At 46.0% G+C, this 24,092-nt stretch overlaps 1 protein-coding gene across 11 annotated transcripts in view; it reads right to left on the reverse strand.

Annotated features, from left to right (window-relative positions):
- The window catches only part of nebl (nebulette), a 403,223-nt gene that overhangs the window by 11,003 nt on the left and 368,128 nt on the right, over nucleotides 1-24,092 (reverse strand). For all 11 annotated transcript variants that reach the window (XM_070881396.1, XM_070881395.1, XM_070881387.1 and 8 more), the window contains one exon: nucleotides 19,037-19,194. In XM_070881396.1, coding sequence (XP_070737497.1) covers nucleotides 19,037-19,194 — 158 coding nt within the window. The remainder of the gene's footprint in view (nucleotides 1-19,036; nucleotides 19,195-24,092) is intronic.

A 24,092-nucleotide genomic window follows, 5' to 3' on the forward strand; every position in this document is an offset into this window, starting at 1 on the left:
TTGTTTTTTTAGCTGTTTTATGGTCTTTTCTACCTCGTGCAGTGTTGGGGTCTCACTGAGGTGGTGGCGGGTCGCACGCTGCAGAATGGAGTCGAGAATACTCGAGTCAAAGGCAGAGTCTCAATTGAAGAGATCTTCGAAGTGCTCCTTCCAGCGGATCCTAACTGCCTCGGTGTCCTTGATGAGTGTTTCCCCGTTAGTGGCTAGGAGTGGGGTGAGGCCTTGGGAGTTTGGTCCGTATGTGGCCTTGACTGCAGTGAAGAATCCTCGCACATCATGGCTGTCGGCCAGCTGCTGTATCTCCTGTGCTTTCTCCATCCACCACCTGTTCCTTAGGTCACGGGTTTTTTGTTGGACCTTAGCCTTTAGCTGTCTGTAATGCTGCTTTGTTGCTCCCAAGTTGGGTTGCTGTTTAAGGCTCAGAAATGCCCTGCGCTTGCAATCTATTAGTTCTTGAATCTCCTGATCATTCTCATCAAACCAGTCCTGGTGTTTCCTGGTTGAGTGACCGAGCGTCTCCTTGCAGACACTGGTTATGGAGGCCTGGAGGGCAGACCAAGCGCTGTGGATATTCTGCATCTCAGGGTCATCAAGGCACACCAGGTTAGCTGTGAGGCGCTGACTGTAAAGGGCTCTCTTAGCTGGGTCCTTAAGTGCCCCGGCATTGACTTTTTTGTGACACTGCTTCTGCTGCACCCTTCGCTTTGAGGCTACGTTGATGTCAATGATGGATCGAATTAGGCGGTGGTCCGTCCAACAGTGGTCAGCTTCCGTCATGGCACGGGTGATGCGCACATCCTTGCGATCCTGGCTAGGACGATGACATAATCGAGCAGGTGCCAGTGTTTGGAGCGAGGATGTTGCCACGATGCTTTGTATTTGTCCCTCTGGCGGAACAAGGTGTTGGTGATAACAAGTTTGCACTCTTGACATTTTGTCAGTAGGGTACCGCTGGAGTTGGCGTTCCCTACCCCCTCTCTGCCAATCACGCCTCGCCAGAGGTCTGTGTCCCTGCCGACCCTGGCGTTGAAGTCATGAGGAGGATCCGTTTGTTGCCCGCAGGGACGCAGGTCAGGGACTTTAAGAGGTTGGAGTAAAAACCCTCTTTGGCCTCATCTGTTGCATCGAGTGTTGGGGCATAAGCACTGATGACTGTGGCACACTGGTTCTGGGATAGGGTGAGTTGGAAACATCATGAGGCATTCGTTAGTCCCGCAGGGGGAGTCTTTGAGGCGGTCGACCAGCTTGTTTTTGATGGTGAAGCCGACTCCGTGGAGGCGGTGTTCTGCCTCTGGTTTCCCTTTCCAGAAGGTGGTGTAGCCTTCACCTTGTTCCTTGAGCTGGCCTTCCCCTGCCCACCGGGTCTCGCTTAGGGCTGCGATGTTGATATCAAAGCGTCTAAGTTCCTGGGCAACTATGGCGGTGCGGCGTTCCGGTCTGTCACTGTTGGGGTTGTCCATGAGGGTCCTGACCTTCAGGTTAGAGGAGTGGAAGATGCCTACGCATGATTTCTTTTAATGTGGGGTGATCGTTGCACGCCGGCTACCACATGGGCTTAGCTGAGTGAGGTCTTGGTCCAGTGGCAAGGGGGTCCAGGACGACTGCTATATGGGCCTAATTGCCTACGGCGAGGTGTTGGCCGCAGGCTCCGCGTTGGGTAGCGCCCTTGGTGGTAGGTGGTCCAAGGCTTGGTTGGGGGCAGGCATTGGGGGGGGGGGGGGCAGCGATGCACTGGAGTTCAGAATGGGGGACAGGTGGGGTCACAACCATTGTACTCACCATGTGCTGGAGGAGGAGAGGAGACCAGGCCATCAGTGGGGAAGGAGAGGTCCAGATTAGGGGGGGCGGAGGGGAGGAGGCGGAGGCCTGATTGCCAGGTCCAGCCACCCAGTCGCCTCCTGTCGGAGGTCGAAGTCACGTCGAGTCGCCGCAGGAGGACCAGCCGGGAGACGCCGATGTGTGGTATGGCGGGAGACCTGAGGTAGGCCCGAACTTTTGGGATTCGCGGGATCGGGGTTAGGGTGGGGATTTAACAAGTTTAACAGTCTATCTAGAAGCACCCCGTTTAACATCACTCTGTGCAGATCATTCAATCAAATTTAGTACAATGGAGAGAGAGCAGCAGGACAGAGCCTTTGGGTGAATACAACAATGCTTGGTAAAGGCCTGTTGCTCCATACTTTGCAGAAGGTCTCAAAAAGAATGCTGTACTTGTTATAACTATGCCACCAGGTGTGGCCTCAATTCACACAGAAAATCCAGAGATAACATTTATAGGAGTTCTGAACGGAAACATGACAGGACATATCATTTTTAATAAATATGCTGACTTAACTAAATTAGTAAAGCAGCTCATCATATCCTCAGGTTGTCTCAAAGCCCATCACATCCAGTGAGTGATTTTTTTGAAGTTTGGTGTGAAATTATTCCCAGCCAATTTGTTGGACTTCTTTTATCTTTTATTTTATTAGCAGATTGCTCTGTCAGCTGGTTTAAAAAGTAACTGCCATTTAGAAGTTGGTGAAAGGAGTTCAAGTTAATGTGTGTAAGTGTACACGTGCAGAATTTTGTTCAACCTGATTAGAAAGCATTGTGGAGCGATGAGTAGAACTTCCCAAGACTGACAATGTTAGATGACTAGGAGGTGAGAAGGGAAAGAGGGCAAGATGGGGAAAGGGGGACGAGATGGGGAAGAAATTGGGAACCGAAGGACTGGGAGGAGAGAATGGAAGAAATAGGATTGGGATGGGGAGAAGGAAGGATGGGAAAGAAACATTTAGTGAGCGTTGCATTGCAGAGACCATTTCTTCTGAGAATGGAGAGAGGATACGATTCCTGGATTGCACAGTAGAAGGAGCTGCTCAAATGTTCATGAGCAAAGACAGACATGAACAAAATGCTCCATAGAGGTGTGCAGTGACCACCGCCTGCAACTACAGTCACAGAATGTCACATTGATGGAAAAATTCTGCTGAAAACATGACAGGCCAGGCATCACCAGGTGTGGATTCAATTTATAGATAATGGAGTCTTCAATGGAAACAGGACAGGACATAGCATTCTTAATATGCTGGCATGACTTGCATCAATAAAGCATCTGATCATATCCTCAGGATGTCTCAAAGTACTTCAAAACTAAAGATTGATTTTTTTTTTTTAAGTTTGCTCACTGTTATGTTGCCAAACATGGCAGCTAACACATGAATAACATGTTCCCAATAACAGCAAATACATGCATTTTGGTGGTTTTGGTTAGCAAGAAATTTTGGCAAGCACACCAAGAGCTCCTACTCTTCTTTAAATAGTGCTATGAGAGCTTTTGCATATTCATGAGATTAGCAGATGGTCTTTAGAAATCTAGGGGGAGAAATTGGTCTGGTTTGCTTCTCCCGTTACTGCCCCCTACAGGCGCTAAGGGGTTACCAACCATACGCGGCAAATTCACCGTGCCCGCGAACTTCCCTGGCGGTTTAGCGCTGGCGCTAACACTTATCGCCTTGCTCTCTTGCGCCCCATAGATCGTGATGTCATCCGGTGCACAGCACTTTGGATGTAATATTCGGACCCGCCCCCTGCAACATCACCGGGCGTCAGCAATGGCAGCTGCAGGAGGCAGTGTCGCCTCGGCTGGCTGCTTGGGAGCGATATTTAAAGGCAATGGTGGTCAAATAGGCCAAAATATATTAATCTCTCCATTCTGCTGTCGTTTGCTTTTTTTTGACCACACGATTCGACAGCCCTCCACTCTAAGAGTGCTTGGGGTTGTTATACACATAGCACAGGTCCCATGGCCCCACAGAGATCGGAAGAAGATTGAATCAACATTGCCCCTTCCCTTTAAGCGAGGGAAGGAGCCTGCAAAGATGGCAGCGCTGCACAAAACATTGTTCAGCACTCTGCCGCTACCGCCCCTCTCACTCACTTTAGCGCTCTAAGGGAAGCGATAGTGCTTGATTTAACGCACCACTTCTCAAGGCAGAAGTTCCCGGGAGGAAAAAACTTTTGCGTTCCCTGAAAAGTTATCGGCCCAAACAGGGTGCTACGCAATTTCTAGCCCTTAATGTCTCACATAAAAGACAGCACCCTATGACAATGCAGCATTCCCCCAGCACTGCATGAAGTGTCAGCCTAGATTATGTACTCAAGTCTCTGGAGTGAGGCTTAAAACTACAATCATCTGAGTCAGACACAAGAGTGTTACAACTGAGCCAAACTGATCCAAGTAAAAGGCAAATGGTCGTTGTCTTTCTTCACAATCAAAGTGATCAACCTGTGGAATAGACTTCCTGGTGGAGTAGAGGCAAAAGCTTCAAAATCATTGAAGACATTTTGTTGTTTTGTTTCTCGATAGTCTTCCTCCTAGCATCTATCTTGATTTATGAAAAGTGATTTAAAACTGGACTGGTTTTATGAGAAAGACTGAAGGGATACACAATCCAAATTTACAAAATTCTGAGAGGCATAAATTACAATTTCTGCTGCACCTATCCATTAAGATTTAGTGGGCAGGCATGCGAACTTAACTAGCTACAAGTAAGCCGAGAGGGTACAAGGTGGTTATTCCACAAAATAGTAGTAGGCATGTGGAACAGAGTCCCACCAAATGCAGTTATTATTAACTTCTTTAAAAAAGCTGGGTAAGTGGCTCTGTAAGAATATGATCATTTTAACACTAGGGGAAAAAAAATCACTTAACTGGCTCACTAATGTCCTTCAGATAAGGAAACTTCTCACCCCTACTTGGTCTGGGCCATACATAACTGCAGTCCCACACTACATGGTGGACGAAACACCCTCTGAAGTAGTCCAGGAAGTCATTCAGATGTGAAAACAATTGTTACAAAATAGGAAGGCCTTCTCAGGGCATTCGAAATAAAATAAATGAGTTGACGACACAAATCATTACAAATGGGTATGATTTGGTGGCCATTAAAGAAACATGGTTGCAGGGTGGCCAAGACTGGGAATTAAACATACAGGGGTATCTGACGATTTGGAAAGATAGACAAGAAGGGAAAGGAGGTGGGGTAGCTCTGTTAATAAAGGATGATATCAGGGCAGTTGTGAGAGACGATATTGGCTCTAATGAACAAAATGTTGAATCATTGTGGGTGGAGATTAGAGATAGTAAGGGGAAAAAGTCACTGGTGGGCGTAGTTTATAGGCCCCCAAATAATAACTTCACGGTGGGGCGGGCAATAATCAAGGGAATAATGGAGGCATGTGAAAAAGGAACGGCAGTAGTCATGGGGGATTTTAACCTACATATCGATTGGTCAAATCAAATCGCATGGGGTAGCCTGGAGAAGGAATTCATAGAATGCATACGGGATTGTTTCTTAGAACAGTATGTTACAGAACCTACAAGGGAGCAAGCTATCTTAGATCTGGTCCTGTGTAATGAGACAGGAAAAATAAACGATCTCTTAGTAAAAGATCCTCTCAGAATGAGTGATCACAGTATGGTTGAATTTGTAATACAGATTGAGGGTGAGGAAGTTGTGTTAGAAACGAGCGTACTATGCTTAAACAAAGGGGACTACAGTGGGATGAGGGCAGAGTTGGCTAAAGTAGACTGGAAACACAGACTAAATGGTGGCACAATTGAGGAACAGTGGAGGACTTTTAAGGAGCTCTTTCATAGTGCGCAACAAAAATATATTCCAGTGAAAAAGAAGGATGGTAAGAGAAGGGATAACCAGCCGTGGATAACCAAGGAAATAAAGGAGAGTATCAAATCAAAGACCAATGCGTATAAGGTGGCCAAGGTTAGTGGGAAAATAGAAGATTGGGAACATTTTAAACAACAGCAAAGAATGACTAAAAAAGCAATAAAGAAAGGAAAGATAGATTACGAAGGTAAACTGGCGCAAAACAGAAAGTAAAAGCTTTTACCGATATATAAAACGGAAAAGAGTGACTAAAGTAAACGTTGGTCCCTTAGAAGATGAGAAGGGGGATTTAATAATGGGAAATGTGGAAATGGCTGAGACTTTAAACAATTATTTTGCTTCGGTCTTCACAGTGGAAGACACAAAAACCATGCCAAAAATTGCTGGTCATAGGAATGTGGGAAGGGAGGACCTTGAGACAATCACTATCACTAGGGGGGTAGTGCTGGACAGGGTAATGGGACTCAAGGTAGACAAGTCCCCTGGTCCTGATGAAATGCATCCCAGGATATTAAAAGAGATGGCGGAAGTTATAGCAGATGCATTCGTTATAATCTACCAAAATTCTCTGGACTCTGGAGAGGTACCAGCGGATTGGAAAGCAGCTAATGTAACGCCTCTGTTTAAAAAAGGGGGCAGACAAAAGGCAGGTAACTATAGGCCGGTTAGTTTAACATCTGTAGTGGGGAAAATGCTTGAAACTATCATTAAGAAATAGCAAACCATCTCAATAGGAATAGTGCAATCAAGCAGATGCAGCATGGATTCATGAAGGGGAAATCATGTTTAACTAATTTACTGGAATTCTTTGAGGATATAACGAGCATGGTGGATAGAGGTGTACTGATGGATGTAGTGTATTTAGATTTCCAAAAGGCATTCGAAAAGGTGCCACACAAAAGGTTACTGCAGAAGATAGAGGTACGCGGAGTCAGAGGAAATGTATTCGCATGGATAGAGAATTGGCTGGCGAACAGAAAGCAGAGAGTCGGGATAAATGGGTCCTTTTCGGGTTGGAAATCGGTGGTTAGTGGTGTGCCACAGGGATCGGTGCTGGGACCACAACTGTTTACAATATACATAGATGACCTGGAAGAGGGGACAGAGTGTGCAGATGACACAAAGATTAGTGGGAAAGCAGGTTGTGTGGAGGACACAGAGAGGCTGCAAAGAGATTTAGATAGGTGAAGCTAATGGGCTAAGGTTTGGCAAATGGAATACAATGTCGGAAAGTGTGAGGTCATCCACCTTGGGAAAAAAAACAGTAAAAGGGAATATTATTTGAATGGGGAGAAATTACAACATGCTGAGGTGCAGAGGGACCTGGGGGTCCTTGTGCATGAATCCCAAAAAGTTGGTTTGCATGTGCAGCAGGTAATCAGGAAGGCGAATGGAATGTTGGCCTTCATTGCGAGAGGGATGGAGTACAAAAGCAGGGAGGTCCTACTGTAACTATATAGGATATTGGTAAGGCCGCACCTGGAGTACTGCGTGCAGTTTTGGTCACCTTACTTAAGGAAGGATATACTAGCTTTGGAGGGCGTACAGAGACGATTCACTAGGCTGATTCCGGAGATGAGGGGGTTACCTTATGATGATAGATTGAGTAGACTGGGTCTTTACTCGTTGGAGTTCAGAAGGATGAGGAGTGATCTTTTAGAAACATTTAAAATAATGAAAGGGATAGACAAGATAGAGGCGGAGAGGTTGTTTCCACTGGTCGGGGAAACTAGAACTAGGGGGCACAGCCTCAAAATGTGGGGGAGCCAATTTAAAACCGAGTTGAGAAGGAATTTCTTCTCCCAGAGGGTTGTGAATCTGTGGAATTCTCTGCCCAAGGAAGCAGTTGAGTCTCGCTCATTGAGTGTATTCAGGTCACAGATAGATAGATTTTTAACCAATGAGGGAATTGAGGGTTACGGGGAGCGGGCGGGTAGGTGGAGCTGAGTCCACGGCCAGATCAGCCATGATCTTGTTAAATGGCGGAGCAGGCTCAAGGGGCTAGATGGCCTGCTCCTGCTCCTAATTCTTATGTTCTTATGAGGGCAAGTACAAGAACAAGTACAAAAAATACTATTGTAAAGTTCTAACTAAACGTTTCCAAAACAGTCAAATACACTGCAATATCATGGCACTCGTATTGCAAGGATCATGGAAATATCACCAGCAACTGGTGAGTTAAGCAAGTTGGATTGCAATGTTAGACTAATATCTTGGAGTTGTGCAAGATTACTTTCCTCCTGATCATAGTTGGTCATATCTGTCAGAAAATGTAGTATGTTGAGTAGGTTTCAATATATAGGACAAGTTACGTATAATTTTGTGGAAAAAACAAACTTAAGCCTTTTTTCTCATTCTGTATTTTATATTTTTTGGTTGAATCACATATCTATTGTTGGTGCGTCCTGTATCGCTGTGGTCCAAAATTGGTTAGCGAATCCTGGACATGCTATTTGAATTACCTGAAGTAATGTGACCACCTTTGGGAAATTGCCGGAAACACCTTGGGGAAAAATTCAGGCCAGCCAGAAACCTGGCGCACCTACTATTTTTTAAACTGTTCTTACTGCTGTTAGGGAAGAGGTCGACTCTTGATCGATATTCAGGTCTTTGTTGTTTTTTTTTTCGACCGGTCGGTCATAATAGGGGCGGAAGTGCAGCGGTAAGTGCTGGTGAGGGATGGAAGTTGGGGCCGGACCGAGTCTCCATCGCTGTTACTCAGCGGCGGACGTCAGTGCGCGTGTGCATCACCATGTCTCTCCCCTGATTTAAAAAGGAGAGAAGCAGCGATTTTGTAGGTTCGGCCACTGGGCCACCAGGGAGGGTTTCAGCTGGGCCAGTGGCCTGGCACCCAAGAGGAGTTGCCAGGCTGCATGTTGGCGGCCGAGCCGAACCCGGGGCCATAATTGTCCGGCCGATCAGGAAGTCGGCCGCCAAAAAAAACATGGCGGCTGCAGCACTGCGCCCGCCCCTTGAAGGGTCGCCGCGCTGCTATGGCTCACACACAAAACAAGGTGCCCAGGCTGAAAAAGCTGTCGGGGTCACCGTGCGGCGAATGAAAGATTCTGGCAGGTAAGTTCCACACTGAGTGGGATGGAGGTGCAAGAAGATCATCGGTGCGCGCTTTGATGACACGCTTGCGGCGGTTGGCAGCAGCGGAGCGGAAATGGGGGCAAACTGAAAAATCCCAGAGGTAAATTTGGATCGTGGCGGCCCGTCGACTGCAACGCGGCATCCATTCGATTCCGCCGCATGGCCGCCACAAAATGGCGGTCACGGGCCTTATCCGCACCCCGAGTTATGGCCCCCTTATAGCCACCTTCAGGGCATAGAAGAGTAAAACTGGCACGTTTTCCTGGTCAACAGGAATCTCTTCTTTGGTATATGGATAGTGCAAGCATCTACTCCCATCAACAGAACATTTATTAGGACTGATTCAACTGAATAACCCATAATAACTGCTCATCAGTGTAATAAGTCCCCTTTTGCCTTTAATGTGCAGCTGCTGTGCTGCAGTTCTCTTAACGGGAAAGAAAAGCTGCATTTATGTAACATAGAAACATAGAGAAACATAGAAAATAGGTGCAGGAGTAGGCGATTCGGCCCTTTTAGCCTGCACCGCCATTCAATGAGTTCATGGCTGAACATGCAAATTCAATACCCACTTCCTGCTTTATCACCATACCCCTTAATCCCCCTAGTAGTAAGGACTTCATCTAACTCCCTTTTGAATATATTTAGTGAATTGGCCTCAACTACTTTCTGTGGTAGAGAATTCCACAGGTTCACCACTCTCTGGGTGAAGAAGTTTCTCCTCATCTCGGTCCTAAATGGCTTACCCCTTATCTTTCATGGATTCAGGTCACTCAAAGCACTTCACAGCCAATTAAGTACTTTTGAAGTGTAGTTACTGTTATAACGTAGAGAAATACAGCAACCAATTTGAACATAAAGTCCCTACAAACAGGAATGTGATCAATGACCAGATAATCTGTTTTTTGGTGGTGTTGACTGAAAGATAAATGTTCACCAGGACACGGAGAGAAGTCCCGCACTCTTCTCTAAAAAATGTCACGAGACCTTTTACATCCATCTAAGGGGACAAATGCGGCTTCAGTTTATTGCCTCATCCAAAAGACAGCACCTCTATTTTGGAATTGTACTAAAGTGTCAGCCTCGCTTATGTGCTTAAATCTCTGTAGTGGAGTTTGAACCCGTGACCTTCTGGTTCAGAAGCAACAGTCCTGTCACTGAGCCAAGGCTGATTAGCTTAAAAATTGCAAACATCCAGAATCCAAAAGCGAAGAATCTATAAATTCTGACAGGTATGGGAATGAAGGTCTATTGTGGTGAGACTTCTGCAGTTTGTATTTCAGGAGATTCCACAAAAGTTATGCATCTAAGTTATCACACAGATACTGAATAAAATCCGTACTTATTCACATAGCTGAGAACAGGATATAATTATGAAAAATGTACTTGTACATCTAAATATGTATTATACTTTATAAAAAGTCATACTGTAATGGGTTTAGATTTCTTTATACAGAGAATAGCAGAATTAATTCAGCTATATCAAAGATAGGAAAAATGAAATGGCTTCACGATATATTTTTCTACATTTCCATGAGTCATTACAGGTTGAACCTCCCTTATCCAGAATCCTCGGGACCTGGCCTGTTCCGGATAAGGGATTTTTCCGGACGAGGGGCGGTCACATTAAATTGGATGGTACAGGTACTGAGCAAGGGGATATCGGGGCTGGCTGGCTTGGGGCTGGGAATGCGGCAGAGAGATCATGGGGGAGGGGGCAGTGGGTCGCGGGGTCAGGCCAGCAATTGCGGGAGTAGGCATCGAGGAAGGATTTAAATTTGTTCATGTCGGAGTTCTGCGTGGCCGGGAATGGTTCTGGACAAGGGGTGGTTCTGGATAAGAAAGGTTCAACCTGTACTAGTTCTAGTAATAAAAAAAAACATGATCCAAAACAACATTACCACATCTAAAGAAGCAATTACGATTTCATCCCAATTGTAAATCATATTGAACAAACTGCAGGAGTTAAAGGTTAACAAATGCTTATAACAGTAATCACTATTTAGTCCCCCCTCAGTTTGGATCCCTGAAAAAAATTTTCAGGAAACATGAATCTTTTCAACAAGTTTAGTACATAAATTTTTCATAGTTCAATTCTGAAAAAAATAAGCACCTCCAAAAGGATGCTCTTTCCTTTAAAAGGGGAAAGAAAATCTTGGGGAGTATTTTTATTCAGTGTTTATATTGAAAATGAACAGCCCCCGACATTCTATTTGATTTGCTCAGCTGCTGAGAGCCAGGCAGAATGGGGCTTCCCTTCGTGCTGGGCTGTTGCTTCACATTCAACAGGGAACATCTGGAATTGGAAACATATGTCTTAAAATTTGGACCAGCTCGAGTGTCAGGGCATCACAGGAACCCATATCACTGGTGAGATGAGGCAGAGAACCAATCAATATCATGGTTTTCCTGAGGCCTATGGTTCCTTAACAACTCTCAAGCGGCTCCAAAGTAATGTCCCCTGCTCTTTGTAATGGAGCCACTCCAAGAGGTTCCACATCAGTGATATCATGGGGCAGGATCGGAGGTAGGAGACCCGAGTACACCTGAATCCAAACAACTGAGAAATCTTCTTAAAAATCTCAATGGAAAGGTTATTTTTCTTTCATGAAATTGGGGAAGTAAAAGTACTCCTGTTCTTTAAAGAGGAAGTGATGTAAAGAAGGAAAAGACTTGCATTTATATACTGCTTTCATGACCATCGAACATCTCAAAGCACTTTACAGGCAATTAAGTACTTTTGGAGTGTAGTCACTGTTGTAATGTGGGAAACAAGACAGCTAATTTGCACACAGTAAGCTCCCACAAACAGCAATGTGATACTGACCAGATCATTTGGTTTTTTTTGTTATGTTGATTGAGAGATAAATATTGGCCAGGACATTATATATAGAATAATAGATACTTGGGAATAATTAAAAGACAACGATCTCATTATTACTCTGCAGTGGAATGACATCTGAACCTTGAGATGAGATTACTGCTTTGAAATCACAACAGTGTATCTATTATAACATAAATTACATATTATGAAGATTATATGGGTTACTTTATTCCATTTTGGAGCAGTTTGTTTGCAGCTGCAATAATGGACATGGTATTATTGAACAAGAAAGCATCAATAGTTATAAAAGTGTATCTTTCCTAAGAAAAATATTAAAGCTTCGGACCCGAGAAATGCAGCTACTCCTCCAGTTATGCTGCTATCAGGTGACTTCAGATCCTGCTGCACCTAAATTTTTGATTGTGAATCTACGCCTGTGCAAACTCGCGTGAGGTGGTCTTTTGCAAGAAAATGAGTGGAGGAGGGTCTACATTGACGTATCTTGGAGGTGGTGCAAACGATCGAGGAAATTCATATATCGTGATGCTCTGGCGTAACACTGGAGTAAATCAGTTGTGTGGGAATTTCTTTGGGAGGAAAAGAACGGCCAAGTCTACTCTTAATTCCAGGAAATTTTGGGCCAGTAACTGGTAAACTGTATTACAGATGTGTGAGGACGTTTAATGAAAATTTAATGAGTGCGATATCATATGGCACCTTACTCCAATCAGCTCAAAAACCAGAGCTTGAAAATAAAATGGAGAAGATAATTTTTCTCCATAAAAGAGTGTAAAACTGCTCCCTCTCTAAAAAGGGATACTTGGGAGAGAAAACAATAAGATTATCAAGTGATAATTTAAGTTGATCTCTTGGAAATAATGTACACCTCATAAAATTATTATAGTTGTTAAAAAAAAAAAATTCCAAATTCATTCGTTTTCTGCTAAGGTGTCAGACTAAATTACTTGCTATATGCTGGTGCTGAAATGTGCTGGTGATCATGGGCTAGAAATTCATTATAGCCCAGGAATGAGCAGTATAATTAGAAAAGTTGCAGAATTAGCACCAGGCGCTAATGCTTTAAGACTGCACAAAATTCGTGCTTACTGCTCAAAGAAATGATTGGAGTCCTAATTCAAGGGGTCAAAATTGCTCTGTTTTGCGACTCCCATTAGCGCATCCAGAGCAAGAAAGAGTTTTTGCCCGGGGGTGGGGGGGGGGCGGGGGGGGATGGCGCTACCGGCTGTTACAAAATTGCCACAGTAGCACCGCACGCCCACTGATATCGCTCCGGGCTGTGCACAGCCAGCGATATCATCATCCCCTTAGCGCTGGAATTTGGCCAGCACCAGCGTCGCGGATCGTGAACCGGACCGACATCTGCTCGCTGGGCAGAAGTTAAAGGGGAGGTCAGGAGCACAGTGTGCCACCATTTATTTTTCTTTGGTGTAGTCCAGGGCGCCATCGAGCAGCTCAGCACGCCGTTTGGGCTTTTGCGGTTACGGAAGATCTCATGATTGTTATGCCGTGCCTGCAAAGCCTCAAGGATGCAGTCAATGCCTCCCTGCACCATGGGGAATCCAGCTATCCTAGCAAAGCCACATGCACACTCAACCTGCTTCTCTCTGGTAATGGGGAAGGAAATATTCTCCTTCTGCAGAGAGCCTCTGTGACCTCCGGGATATAGCAAAGGACGGCGAACCCAGAGATGTTAGCTATGTCTCTTGTTACAGACTCGTAGGATCCTCTGGCCAAGAAATTGAGCATGACGGTGACCATAAGTGCCACTCAGAGCTGTGGTCGCCCTAATCTGAAGCTGGAGGTCTGGTTGCAGGAGGTGGCAGAGTTTTTGACTACCTCCTTGGTGAAATGGAGCCTTATAATGCACTGCTCCTCACTTAATTGGAGGTAGGAGAAGTGCCCTTGGACTACCTCGGAGATCAGACCTCCCGTTGAGAGCCCTGATAGCCCTTCTCCTCCCTCTAGCCACATGTTCCAGTCTTTCTCGCTGCCTCCGCTCCCTCCACCGTAGATCCTAGAAGGCCAGGTCAACTACCAGTACAGCCCTCATTAATGTAACCAAGTGTAGCAGTTTGATTCTTTTAAAGAATAAATATAACTACTTTTTAGTTGCCACAACACTTCTGATAACCTTGAAATTACAGAATGAGACTGTTGCTCTATGTGACACAGACAAGAAACCACTGAAACTCCACTAGCCTACTAGCTGTGACTCATTACTGATGATCCCTTTAAATAACATCCCTGAAGCCGGCTTCCTGGTGCTTCACGCCAGCTCTCCCTGTCACGGTTTCCTCCAGACGCTAAGGTAGGTGGCGACAATCAATTTCGCAGATCGGGCGGTCATTGAGTGTGGTACACTCACTGATGTCACGATCCACCTGGCATTGAGGCTCCCAGCGATAACTGTTAGCAGCAGTGCTGCAGGAATTGGTGTGCGACGTTGGATGCGACTCGCCCCGGCGATAATGCTCTAGGTGCTAAGGTACTGAATTTATTCCCCCATGTCTGTGATATCATTGCTATTTTTGGTGTTCAAAATCATGACATATTTATTTACTTCATTCTTCACTCTCCTTAGCAATGTGCCACAATGAAGCAAGTAGACAACAAGATATGCTGTCTTAGAACTACTCAATAATTTTATTTGTATAAAATTGTAATTTTATACAATTCTTCAGGGGTGACATATCCTGTTTAACAGTGCACTCATTCCATAAACCAGAAGCAGTATAATAATGGCGGTATGTGTTATTTAGTTAAAAGATTATGCAATGCGATCTATGTTTTGAATGTTTTTTTGTAGCACACAAGCTATGCACCATACATATTTTATTGGCTTTCCACCCTCTTCCTTTCTTTGTAAGTTTAAGTTTTCTGAACAATTGGCCATTTCCTTTCAAGACTGCAAACACAATTCCGACATACCCAGACTAAGAGGCCAAAATTGCCCCACGCTGGGTTTGGAGAGCATAATTTGAATTATCTAAAAAGTTAGCATCGGCCGAGATGAGGTTTGAATTTTGGCACTTTGTTCATGAAATCTGAGAGCTACGCTGTTACAGCGCTAATTGGTTTCCTCGTGGCAGTGCAGGGGTGGTAGTGGGGCGTGAGAGGAAGTGAGCAGCCAATTTAAGGTGAGTTTGATTTATTCATAACGAGTGACCTGGTCATTGGGCTTCTTAAAGTAGGTGCCTTGCAGGTTTGTTCTGCTGATTCTCTTTTTCCTCACAGATCAGTAGCTGCTTGCTGAGGGCCGTCACGGCAGCTGGGAGAGGGCGGCACGGTTCTCCGACGGAGAATTGGAGACACTGGTGGGGGCAGTGGAAGTCAGAAGGCGCATCCTTTTCTCTCCTGCTGGGAGATCTGCACCATAGATTCTCAGAGCTATCTGGACAGAGGTGGCTGCCGAGGTGTCAGGCACCTCCGTCCTTGACCGCACACCCACACAGTGTCGCAAGAAGTTCCGCGACCTCACTCATCTGGTCAAAGTGAGTGCATGCTCCCCCAAGTCTCGCCCGTGGCAGTGGGGACTGCCGAGCCTGCTGGGACCAACACTGGTAAGTGAAACTGTTCCTTTCATCCCACCTTCCACTTTAAACAGAAGACCATTTAGCCGCTCCACATTCTGACTACACTTCTTCCTGCATGCCTGCCCCACTTCTCTCACCTCAACGCCACTCTTGTGCCATTTGTGCTTCCAGACAATGCCCTGGATGCGGTCCAGCCAGTTCCTGAGCCCCCATACCCCAGTCTGCAGGGAGAAGAAATGGGAGGAGGAGGAGGAGGAGGAGAGGAGGACGACCCAAGCACTGCATCACTGATTCTCACACTCGCACGCACCAGCTCAGATACAGGGATTACACGGCCATTGCAGTTGAACTTAGGAGAGGGGACCGTACTGCGGACTAACAGACTGCAGCAGGGTCAAGGGGCAAGGAAAGTTTAGGAGCTATCTCCCCGGAGGACAAGTTCACGCAGGAGTTCTGCTCGACCGGACTCAGATGAGGACCACGCTGGGGAGGCATTTCAACAAAAGGTGATGGCCTTGCATTCCGACATGATCGGGGCAATGGCAAGGTTGCCCAAGAGCCTGTGGCAAGTGGTAAGGAGCGTGGAGGAGTCCACCTCCCAAAGTGTAGACGGCTCTGCGCACAAATAGAGCCCATTATTGCCGGTGTGCAGATGCTGGTGGATTCCCAGACGGACTATGCGCATCCAGACCTCATGAAACGTCTCATGGGCAATGTGGCATCTGCTATTGGGGCACAGACGGAAGCAACGCAATGTCTTGCTGTTGCAATAGAGTCAATGGTTGCTTGCATGGATTCTCAGACTGATCTCATGCAGTCTCAGTATGATGCCACGCAAGTCCTGACTGCTGCCATCGCTGCTGGGTCCATCATGGTCCGCCGGGGATCACACAGTGCTGCAGCAACCCAGCAACCTGCGCTCGATCAGATTGCTGCCACTGGGGAGTGACACTGGGTCAGTGGAGCAGGATGCTGCTGTCCTCAGGACGACAGCATTTCTGATCCCATCACTGCCACTCCATCATTCAACTATCATCGGCCATCACCCAGCCAGCCTAGACTGCCGCCACCCAGCCTGAGATGCTACAGTCAGCAGCCGGGCCTTCTAGGCCCAGAGCTGGTCGAGGGTGTCCTGGAAGGCCAACTCTAGTCTCTGGCATGAAAGCACAGTAGCCTTCCACCAACCATGCTGCAGCCACAGGGGAGACACTGCAGCATTGTAGTAGAGTAGGTTAACGTAAAAGGGGCTATAAGGAGATGCACAAGGGTGAATGATATATGTTATGTTGATGCTGCACTTTTTAAACATAAATGTTGATTCTCATCTTGACTGTTTGGTCTTGTATCTCATTTCATTGTTGGGCATGTGGTATGGAAAGAAGGGCTCATTGATGTTTATGGGGAGGCAGCAAGGAAGCAACGAGGGCCTTATTCGAACCGAGATGTTATGAGATGGTGTCGGACCTCCCTTGCAGTCTCGGTCCGGTGTTGGCGCATCCTGCCTGCTGGCTGTGCCTCCTCCTGCAGCTGCTCCTCCTCCTGGTTCTGCTGCTCCTCATCCTGAGGTGCACGGTTATGTCATCGGGCAATGGCTGTGCCCTCCTGCTTGCCAGATTGTGAAGTATGCAGCAGACGACGACAAGGGACACCCGGTCAGGCAAGTACTGCAAGACTTCTCTTGAGCGGTCAAGGCAACAGAACCATTGCTTCAGCCCTCCGATGGTCTGCTCAATGATACAATGACTGTCATGCTGCCACCAGGAGTAAGAGTGCTGGGCAGGAGTGGTGGGGTTGCGGAGGAAAGTCATGAGTCAGGTGTACAGTGGGTAGTCCTGATCTCCGAGGAGCCAGCCGGGAGCTGCATTGGGTGGCTGGAACAGTGTTGGCAGACCGGACTGGCACAGGATGAAGGCATTGTGGCTGCTGCCAGGATAGTGGGCATTAATAGCCATTATTGTGCATCTATGGCCACACACCAACTGGACATTGAGTGTTGTCCTTTTCGGTTTCGAATGCTCTCAGGATTGTGGTGTGGAGCCTTCAAGGCAAAGTGTGTGCAGTCTAAGGCATCCTGCACCATGGGGAAGCGTGCCACTGTGACAAAGCCAGTCGATCGCTCCAGCTGCTTCTGTCTCATCGGAAATGCGATGTATTCTAATCCTCCTTTGATGTCATGCATGGAGTAATGGACGGCAAAGTGGGAGATGTTCGAGATGTTTGCTGTGGCTCCCTGAAAAGATCCTTTGCATAGAAATTGAGGGCAATGGTGACCTTCACTGCCACTGAGAGAGCCGTCCTCAGCCTTGTTTGAGGCTCAAGGTCTGGCTGCAACAGATGGCACAGCTCCGTCACCATGTCTTTTGTAAAGTGCAGCCTTCGCACACACTGCTCCTTAGAGAAGTGCACGTAGGAAAACTGTTGGCGAAACACCCTGGGTGCGTACGGCCTTCTGTGGCACATCCGTGCAAGCGTCTGTCTCTGCCCACATCCTCATGGATCTCTTCATATTGGTCCTGCTGTTGCTGTCCCTCTGCATCCTCCTGCTGCTGTGCCTCTCCCTGCCCCTTTCCATCTGCTTTCTGTCCCTCTCCCTGTTCCTCAGAGCATAGCCCTCTCCATGGCCCTCTGCCAGTGGCAGCCTTTCACTTTCCCTCTCCCGATGCCTCTGCCTGGCTAAGTGACGGCGTTGACTTCTGCGAACCATCCTCCGATGGTGAAGATGAAGGAGGCGGTCCACTGCTAGCACTGAGCCCATGATTTGCACAGAAGGTTGTGCTGCAAATGGAGCTGGCTGAAGCACAGGGAGCGATGGAAGCCAAAGGAAACTGAGGGCCAGCAATCAATGTTGGCTGTGGCAGAATCAAAAAAACTAAATTATTTCAAGTGTCCAAAATATTTGGTGACAATAAACTCTCTCGACCAGCGCGTCTTTAAGTCTCGTTGGCGCTGCAGCCTGATAACTTCAAAATCGACAGCAAAAGCTATCGTTGGCATCGCCAAGTGTTCGTTGGAGGAGTTTGGGACAATTTAAGTTCTGGAGTGGTCACGAGGCGATGCGCACTATGATGACCTCATCATCGCCATGCGCAGAGGAGCATCGCAAGCGACGCCGGAGCGGGGCACAAAGCCGTAGCGCCATCGGCGAAGAGGTGGGAAAATCTGCCTGTGTCGATGTGGCCGCAGGGCCAAGGCGCTAACTCATTACCGTTCCGTTATTGCTGGCCAGCAGCACTAACTGGCCCTGCGCAAAGGAGCAATTTCGGCCCCGAACAGTCTGTCACACTTGCATTTTAGTAACACTGTTGGGAGGTATCCCAACGATTCAAGACTCCCAAAACAAGTACTCTACTCAAAGCTCCAACACGGTAAGCGAGCCCTTGGTGGGCAGAGGAAACGCTTCAAGGCCTCCTTGAAAAAGTGCAACATCTCCACCGACATCTGGGAATCCCTGGCCCAAGACTGCACAACATCCGAGAAGGCGGTGAACACCTCAAGTCTCTACGCCAGGAGCAAGCTGAAGCCAAGCGTAAACAGCAGAAGGAGCGCTCGGCATCCCAAGTACCCCATCCACCCGTTCCTTCAACCATCGTCTGACCCACCTGTGACAGAGACTGTGGGTTCCGCATAGGACTCATTAATCACGAGAACCCATTTTTAGTGCGGAAGCAAGTCATCCTCGATTCCGAGGGCCTAAGGAAGGAAGGCAGGGAGGATATACACCAGTTTATAATCCTGAATGTTTGCCCACAATTAAGGAAAGTGACACTCAATTAGTTAATGGAAAATTAACGTTTCTTTTCAAAAAGGAACAAGTTAATAATTACCCTAATGATAAATAAAATGCATAAAAATAGTCACTTTTTAAAGCAGTAAAGACACTATGGTCTACTCACCATATTGATTGGATGAGGAAGAGAATGCTGCGGCCTCATAGAGGAAACATTGGACTGATGCATATAGCCATATCCAGGAGAATGAGGGGAATGCATTTGCTGGTACCCAGGAGAATGAGGGGAATGCATTTGCTGGTACGCTCCAGGAAGCACAGCAGCTAATCAATAATAAAAGAAATGTCAATATCTAAAATAAAAGTGTTCCAACTTCAGCACATTTTAATTTAATTTTGTATTTACATTTATTCATGCACAATTTTGCATTTATTTTTCTGAATAAACTCCAGGTGGCTGCTCTAAGCTCCAGTTAGCTCTTAGGATAAGATCAAATTTTCAAATGCCAACTTTTGTGCGTAATCTTTAACTGCACAAAGGGCCCGAAATTCTGACTGATATTCTGAGAGCAACTTGGCCGATTGTCCGGATTTTCATCCTGCTCATCCTGGCTCCATTAAGGAAAGTTTTTTTTTTAAACTTACCCTAGAGAGCCTCACTGGCTTCCCTACTTCATGGGACCCCAATTTGCATTTATTAATGATGCTCTCTGGCAGGAGCCTCAGCTGCCGCCTAAACCAGCAGCGTTAAAATCAGCAGCAACGGAATGGGAAATGGCCCCCGATGCCCAAGTAAGAGCTGTTAACCTGGACTAGAGGCCCGAGATACATCTCTTGATGGTTCAATAATGCAATAAATTCCAAGTATGTTAGCAAGGTTCCAGGGCTCCAGATTAAGGTAATGCTCCACCAAGTTTTTCCACACATTTTGCAGAAACAGATGCAGGAGCCTTCTTTGCATATTTAACTTGACCCAATGTTTATCTCAGGTAGGAGCCAGGTATGCCTAAAACCAGTAAGGACTAATATGGCGGCAGGCATGCTGAATGTGGCCCACGTTAAGTGCCAGGATGTCGGATCAGGCCCAGCATGTAAATTGAGTTTAGCACCTCTGATCTAATTGCTTCTTGAATTATTCCAAGGCTTTCATTCTATCTGGAAGTTAATTCCATGATTTATCAATCTCTGTGTGAACATGAACTTCCTGATAACTGTCAACACCCAAGGATACTATACACCTCTGGCAGATACCTTGCTAAACCTCTGCTGGCTCGTAGTTAATTCTGCACTCCCCAATTCCACTGGACAACTTTCAGCAGCTTGCCTAAATAGCTCCTACATCAGTTTCCTCTACACAACTGGCTCCCGGTCATGTATTTTCTAATCTTGGTCATATCTATGCAACTTGAACTCCTCCCGTGTCCATTCAAGTTTGAGTCTATCTTTTTTTTTTACATTTGGCCTCGCTCATGCCCAGTCATTTCTCCCCTCCTGGATATTTCGATCCTCTAATCCCTATCCAATCCATCACTACTCCTCTGCCTTCATGCACTCCTACCAGCATTCCAAGCTTGTCAGACTGTCCAATATTCAGTCTTCAATGAGCTGCAACTTTCTCCAGTTAAACATTGGGAAGACCAAAGCAGTGTCTTTGACCTCTGCCACAAAGTCTATAAGCTTGTCACTGATTTGAAACCCCTCCCCAGACACTGTCTCTGGCTGAACCAGATTGTTCCCAATTCAATTAAATGTAGTATTCTTGATTTACTTTTGCATTCCCATAATTATCTTGTAAAGCTCTACAAGATCATCTTTCAGATAATTGCCTTTCTAGGTGAAAAAGTTCACGTTCCTCCAATAATTCTCAAATGATGGAAGGTGTTGCCAACAGTGCTATTAAGCGGCACGTACTCACCAATACTCAGTTTGGGTTCCGCCAGGAACACTCGGTTCCAGACCTCATTCAGCCTTGGCCCAAATATGGACAAAAGAGCTGAATTCCAGAGTTGAGGTGAGAGTAACTATCCTTGACATCAAGGCAACATTTAACCAAGTGTGGCATCAAGGAGCCTTAGTAAAACTGAAGTCAATAAGAATCGGGGGTGGGGGTGGGGGTGGGGGGGGAAACTCACCACTGGCTGGAGTCATACCTGTCCTGGGCCCAACCATCTTCAGCTGCTTCATCAATGACCTTCCCTCCATTATAAAGGTCAGAAGTGGGGATGTTCACTGATGATTGCATAGTGTTCAGTTCCATTCACAACATTTTCGATAATGAAACAGTCCATGCCTGTACGCAGCAAGACTTGGACAAAATTCAGGCTTGGGCTGATAAGTGGCAAGCAACATTCGCGCCACACAAATGCCAAGCAATGACCATCTCCAACAAGAGAGAATCTGGCCACCTCCCTATAACATTCAACGGGATTACCATCGCCGAATCCCTCACCATGAACATCATGGAGGTCACCATTGATCAGAAACTTAACTGGAACCAGCCACATAAATACTATGGCTACAAGAGCAGGACAGAGTCTGGGTATCCTGCAGTGAGTGACTCACCTCCTGACTCCCCAAAGCCTTTCCACCATCTACAAGGCACAAGTCAGGAGTGTGATGGAATACTCCCCACTTGGCTGTATCAGTGCAGCTCCAACAACACTCAAGAAGCTCAACACCATCCAGGACAAAGCAGCCCACTTGATTGACACCCCATCCACTACCTTAAATGATGGACTGCAGCAACCCACCAAGGTTTCTTTGACAGCGCCTTCCAAACTCATGACCTCCACCACCTAGAAGGACATGGGCAGAATGCGCATGGGAACACCACCACCTGCAAGTTTCCCTCCAAGTTACACACCAGCTGACTTCGAAATATATTGCCATTCCTTCATCGTCGCAGGATCAAAATTCTTGGATCTCCCTCCCAAACAGCACTGTGGGGGTACCTTCACCCCTCAGACTGCAGTGGTTCAAGAAGGCGGCTCACCACCACCTTTTCCAGGGCAATCAGGGACGGGTAATAAATGCTGGCCTTGCCTGCAATGCCCACATCCCATGAATACAAAAACAATTCTCATAACTCAGTTGGCGGACACTAGGAATCATCCTAGTAGCTCTTCTCTACACTTCCTTCGGTGCTTTCTTTGTTTCTTGGCAAATAGAACTGGACACAATACTCAAGGTGCTATCTGCTCAGAACACTGTACAGTTTGATCATGACTTCCTCCGACTTCTACTTTGTAGCTATGTAGTTCAACATTCCATTGGTGTTGCTGATTATTGTTCGGTGCGGATTGGCCATCTTCAGAGTTGGGTTTACCAAGACTCATAGATCTTTTTCAATTACTTGGAGGACCTAATCAATCAGAATATTTACTATTTTATGCTCATCCTCAGTTTTGAACTTGGCAGGTGTTTTTAGATTTTATCCATCATGATGGATTTGATGTGCCAATTATATTATACAAGAGATAAATGCAATGCTCCTAATCACTTGGGAATTAAGGGTATTAAGATTATGAAGAAATGGCAAATATTTGGGAGTAAAACGAAAGAGCTGCAACAATTAAAAAGGGTGTAGCTGGCTCTATGGACAGAATAACCTACTCAGTTCCTATAAACAAAACAGCACTAACCCTAATGCAGTGTCGCCTCAAAAGGCATTGGAACCCATATGATGGATTACCACAGTGCTGCTGGAAGCAAACATAAATACCTGCCTCTAGCAGTGCTGAATGCTGTTGGCCACTATTTCAAAGGTAAATTAAGAACTTTCCATTGTCATCATTTTTTTTTTTTTACTGTGGCAAATTAAGAATTTTCTACTGCCACGAGGGAAGATCCATTGCCACAATTTAAAAGATGAAAGCAAAACTTGCGAGCAACTTTGCAGTTGAAACGATGCCGTTATTTACTGTTTGCTTCCTAATGTGTGATCTGAGTGGTCGGGCCAGTTATTTATCTATAAGTATGGTATTAGAGAGAATGCAACAAAAAAACCAAGAGAATGGGATAACTAAAGGAGGGAAATTCTGAAAGGACTATATCATAAGTTGGAGAAAGAGATGTGAATAAATGCCCTGAATTTAAATACTATGACGAACCTATTTTTAGGAAGACTAAGTGCAGTTGCAGTTATTTAGCAAGTAAGGGAAGATGCAAATTATTCTAATCTTATTTTAGGTTTTGGAATCTTTGGTCCCAAAGCACCTCCCCAACTGCTTGGAAAATCTATTATTTCAAAGTTTAGGAGAGAGCTGCTGAATTCGATCTTCCACTCAGTTAAATACTTTTAACTGTGAAGGAAACATTAAAAGAAGTTTAAGGCAGAATATTAATGTTTAAAGCGGTGTCTAGAATTGAAAGAAAAAATGTAATGAAAGAATACAAAAACCTGGTTCAATTGCTTTCATTTAGAAAATATAGATCAAGTAAAAGACATTTTTTATATTGTATGTACCATCTGTTAAATTTGGGGGGGGGGGGGGGGGGGGAGGGCGCGATCTTCCACTTTCATCAGAAGGCAGCATTGACAGAGCCAAATCATTTTCGGTTTGGGTCGCATTTAAATGCCACCAGTTGTGGGAGGACAGGAAATGGACTGATTCCCATGCTGAGATTCGGCCTGGAAGGTGGGGAAAGGTGATCTCAAGGGGAGGGCAGGCCACACATGGCCAGCAGCAAGACGGAATGTTTCTGGCCTCAGAGCTTTGCTCCTCTTCACACCACAAAAATTAAAATATTTCCTCTGCTGTTTTTTGAGCAGTGATCCCTTGGTACAGATGAGCGGTGTGTTCGGTGTGGTCTGACAACTGGCATACGGCTTCAATTTGCATATTTAATTAGCTTCCCACTGAATGTAAGTGGGCAGGCCGCTCGCCCATTTACAGTTCCAGCTAAAAATTGCATCACTTGGGCTTTGGTCAACAATTAGGTAGCCCAGTGCCCTTCCCCAACCCCCTCCCTCGGCAATTTTCAACTGCCGACCAGGTGAGAAATGGGTGCTCAACAGTTACAGATTGCCTTTGGTCTCCTGAGAAAATGCCTATTTTCTAAACAGATAGTTTATTTAATATTGTAGTGGGCAAGGATGGTCTGGCCTCAATGAAAAAACCTCGGTAGCTGAATAAAAGGGAGCTGTCTCAATGAACACAAGCTGACTCCTATGCGTAATAGAGAGTCCGAGAGGGGGGGGGGGGGGAAGGAAGAGAGAGAGA

This window comes from Pristiophorus japonicus, chromosome 5 (assembly GCF_044704955.1).
Source record: "Pristiophorus japonicus isolate sPriJap1 chromosome 5, sPriJap1.hap1, whole genome shotgun sequence".
NCBI classification, from domain to species: domain Eukaryota; kingdom Metazoa; phylum Chordata; class Chondrichthyes; family Pristiophoridae; genus Pristiophorus; species Pristiophorus japonicus.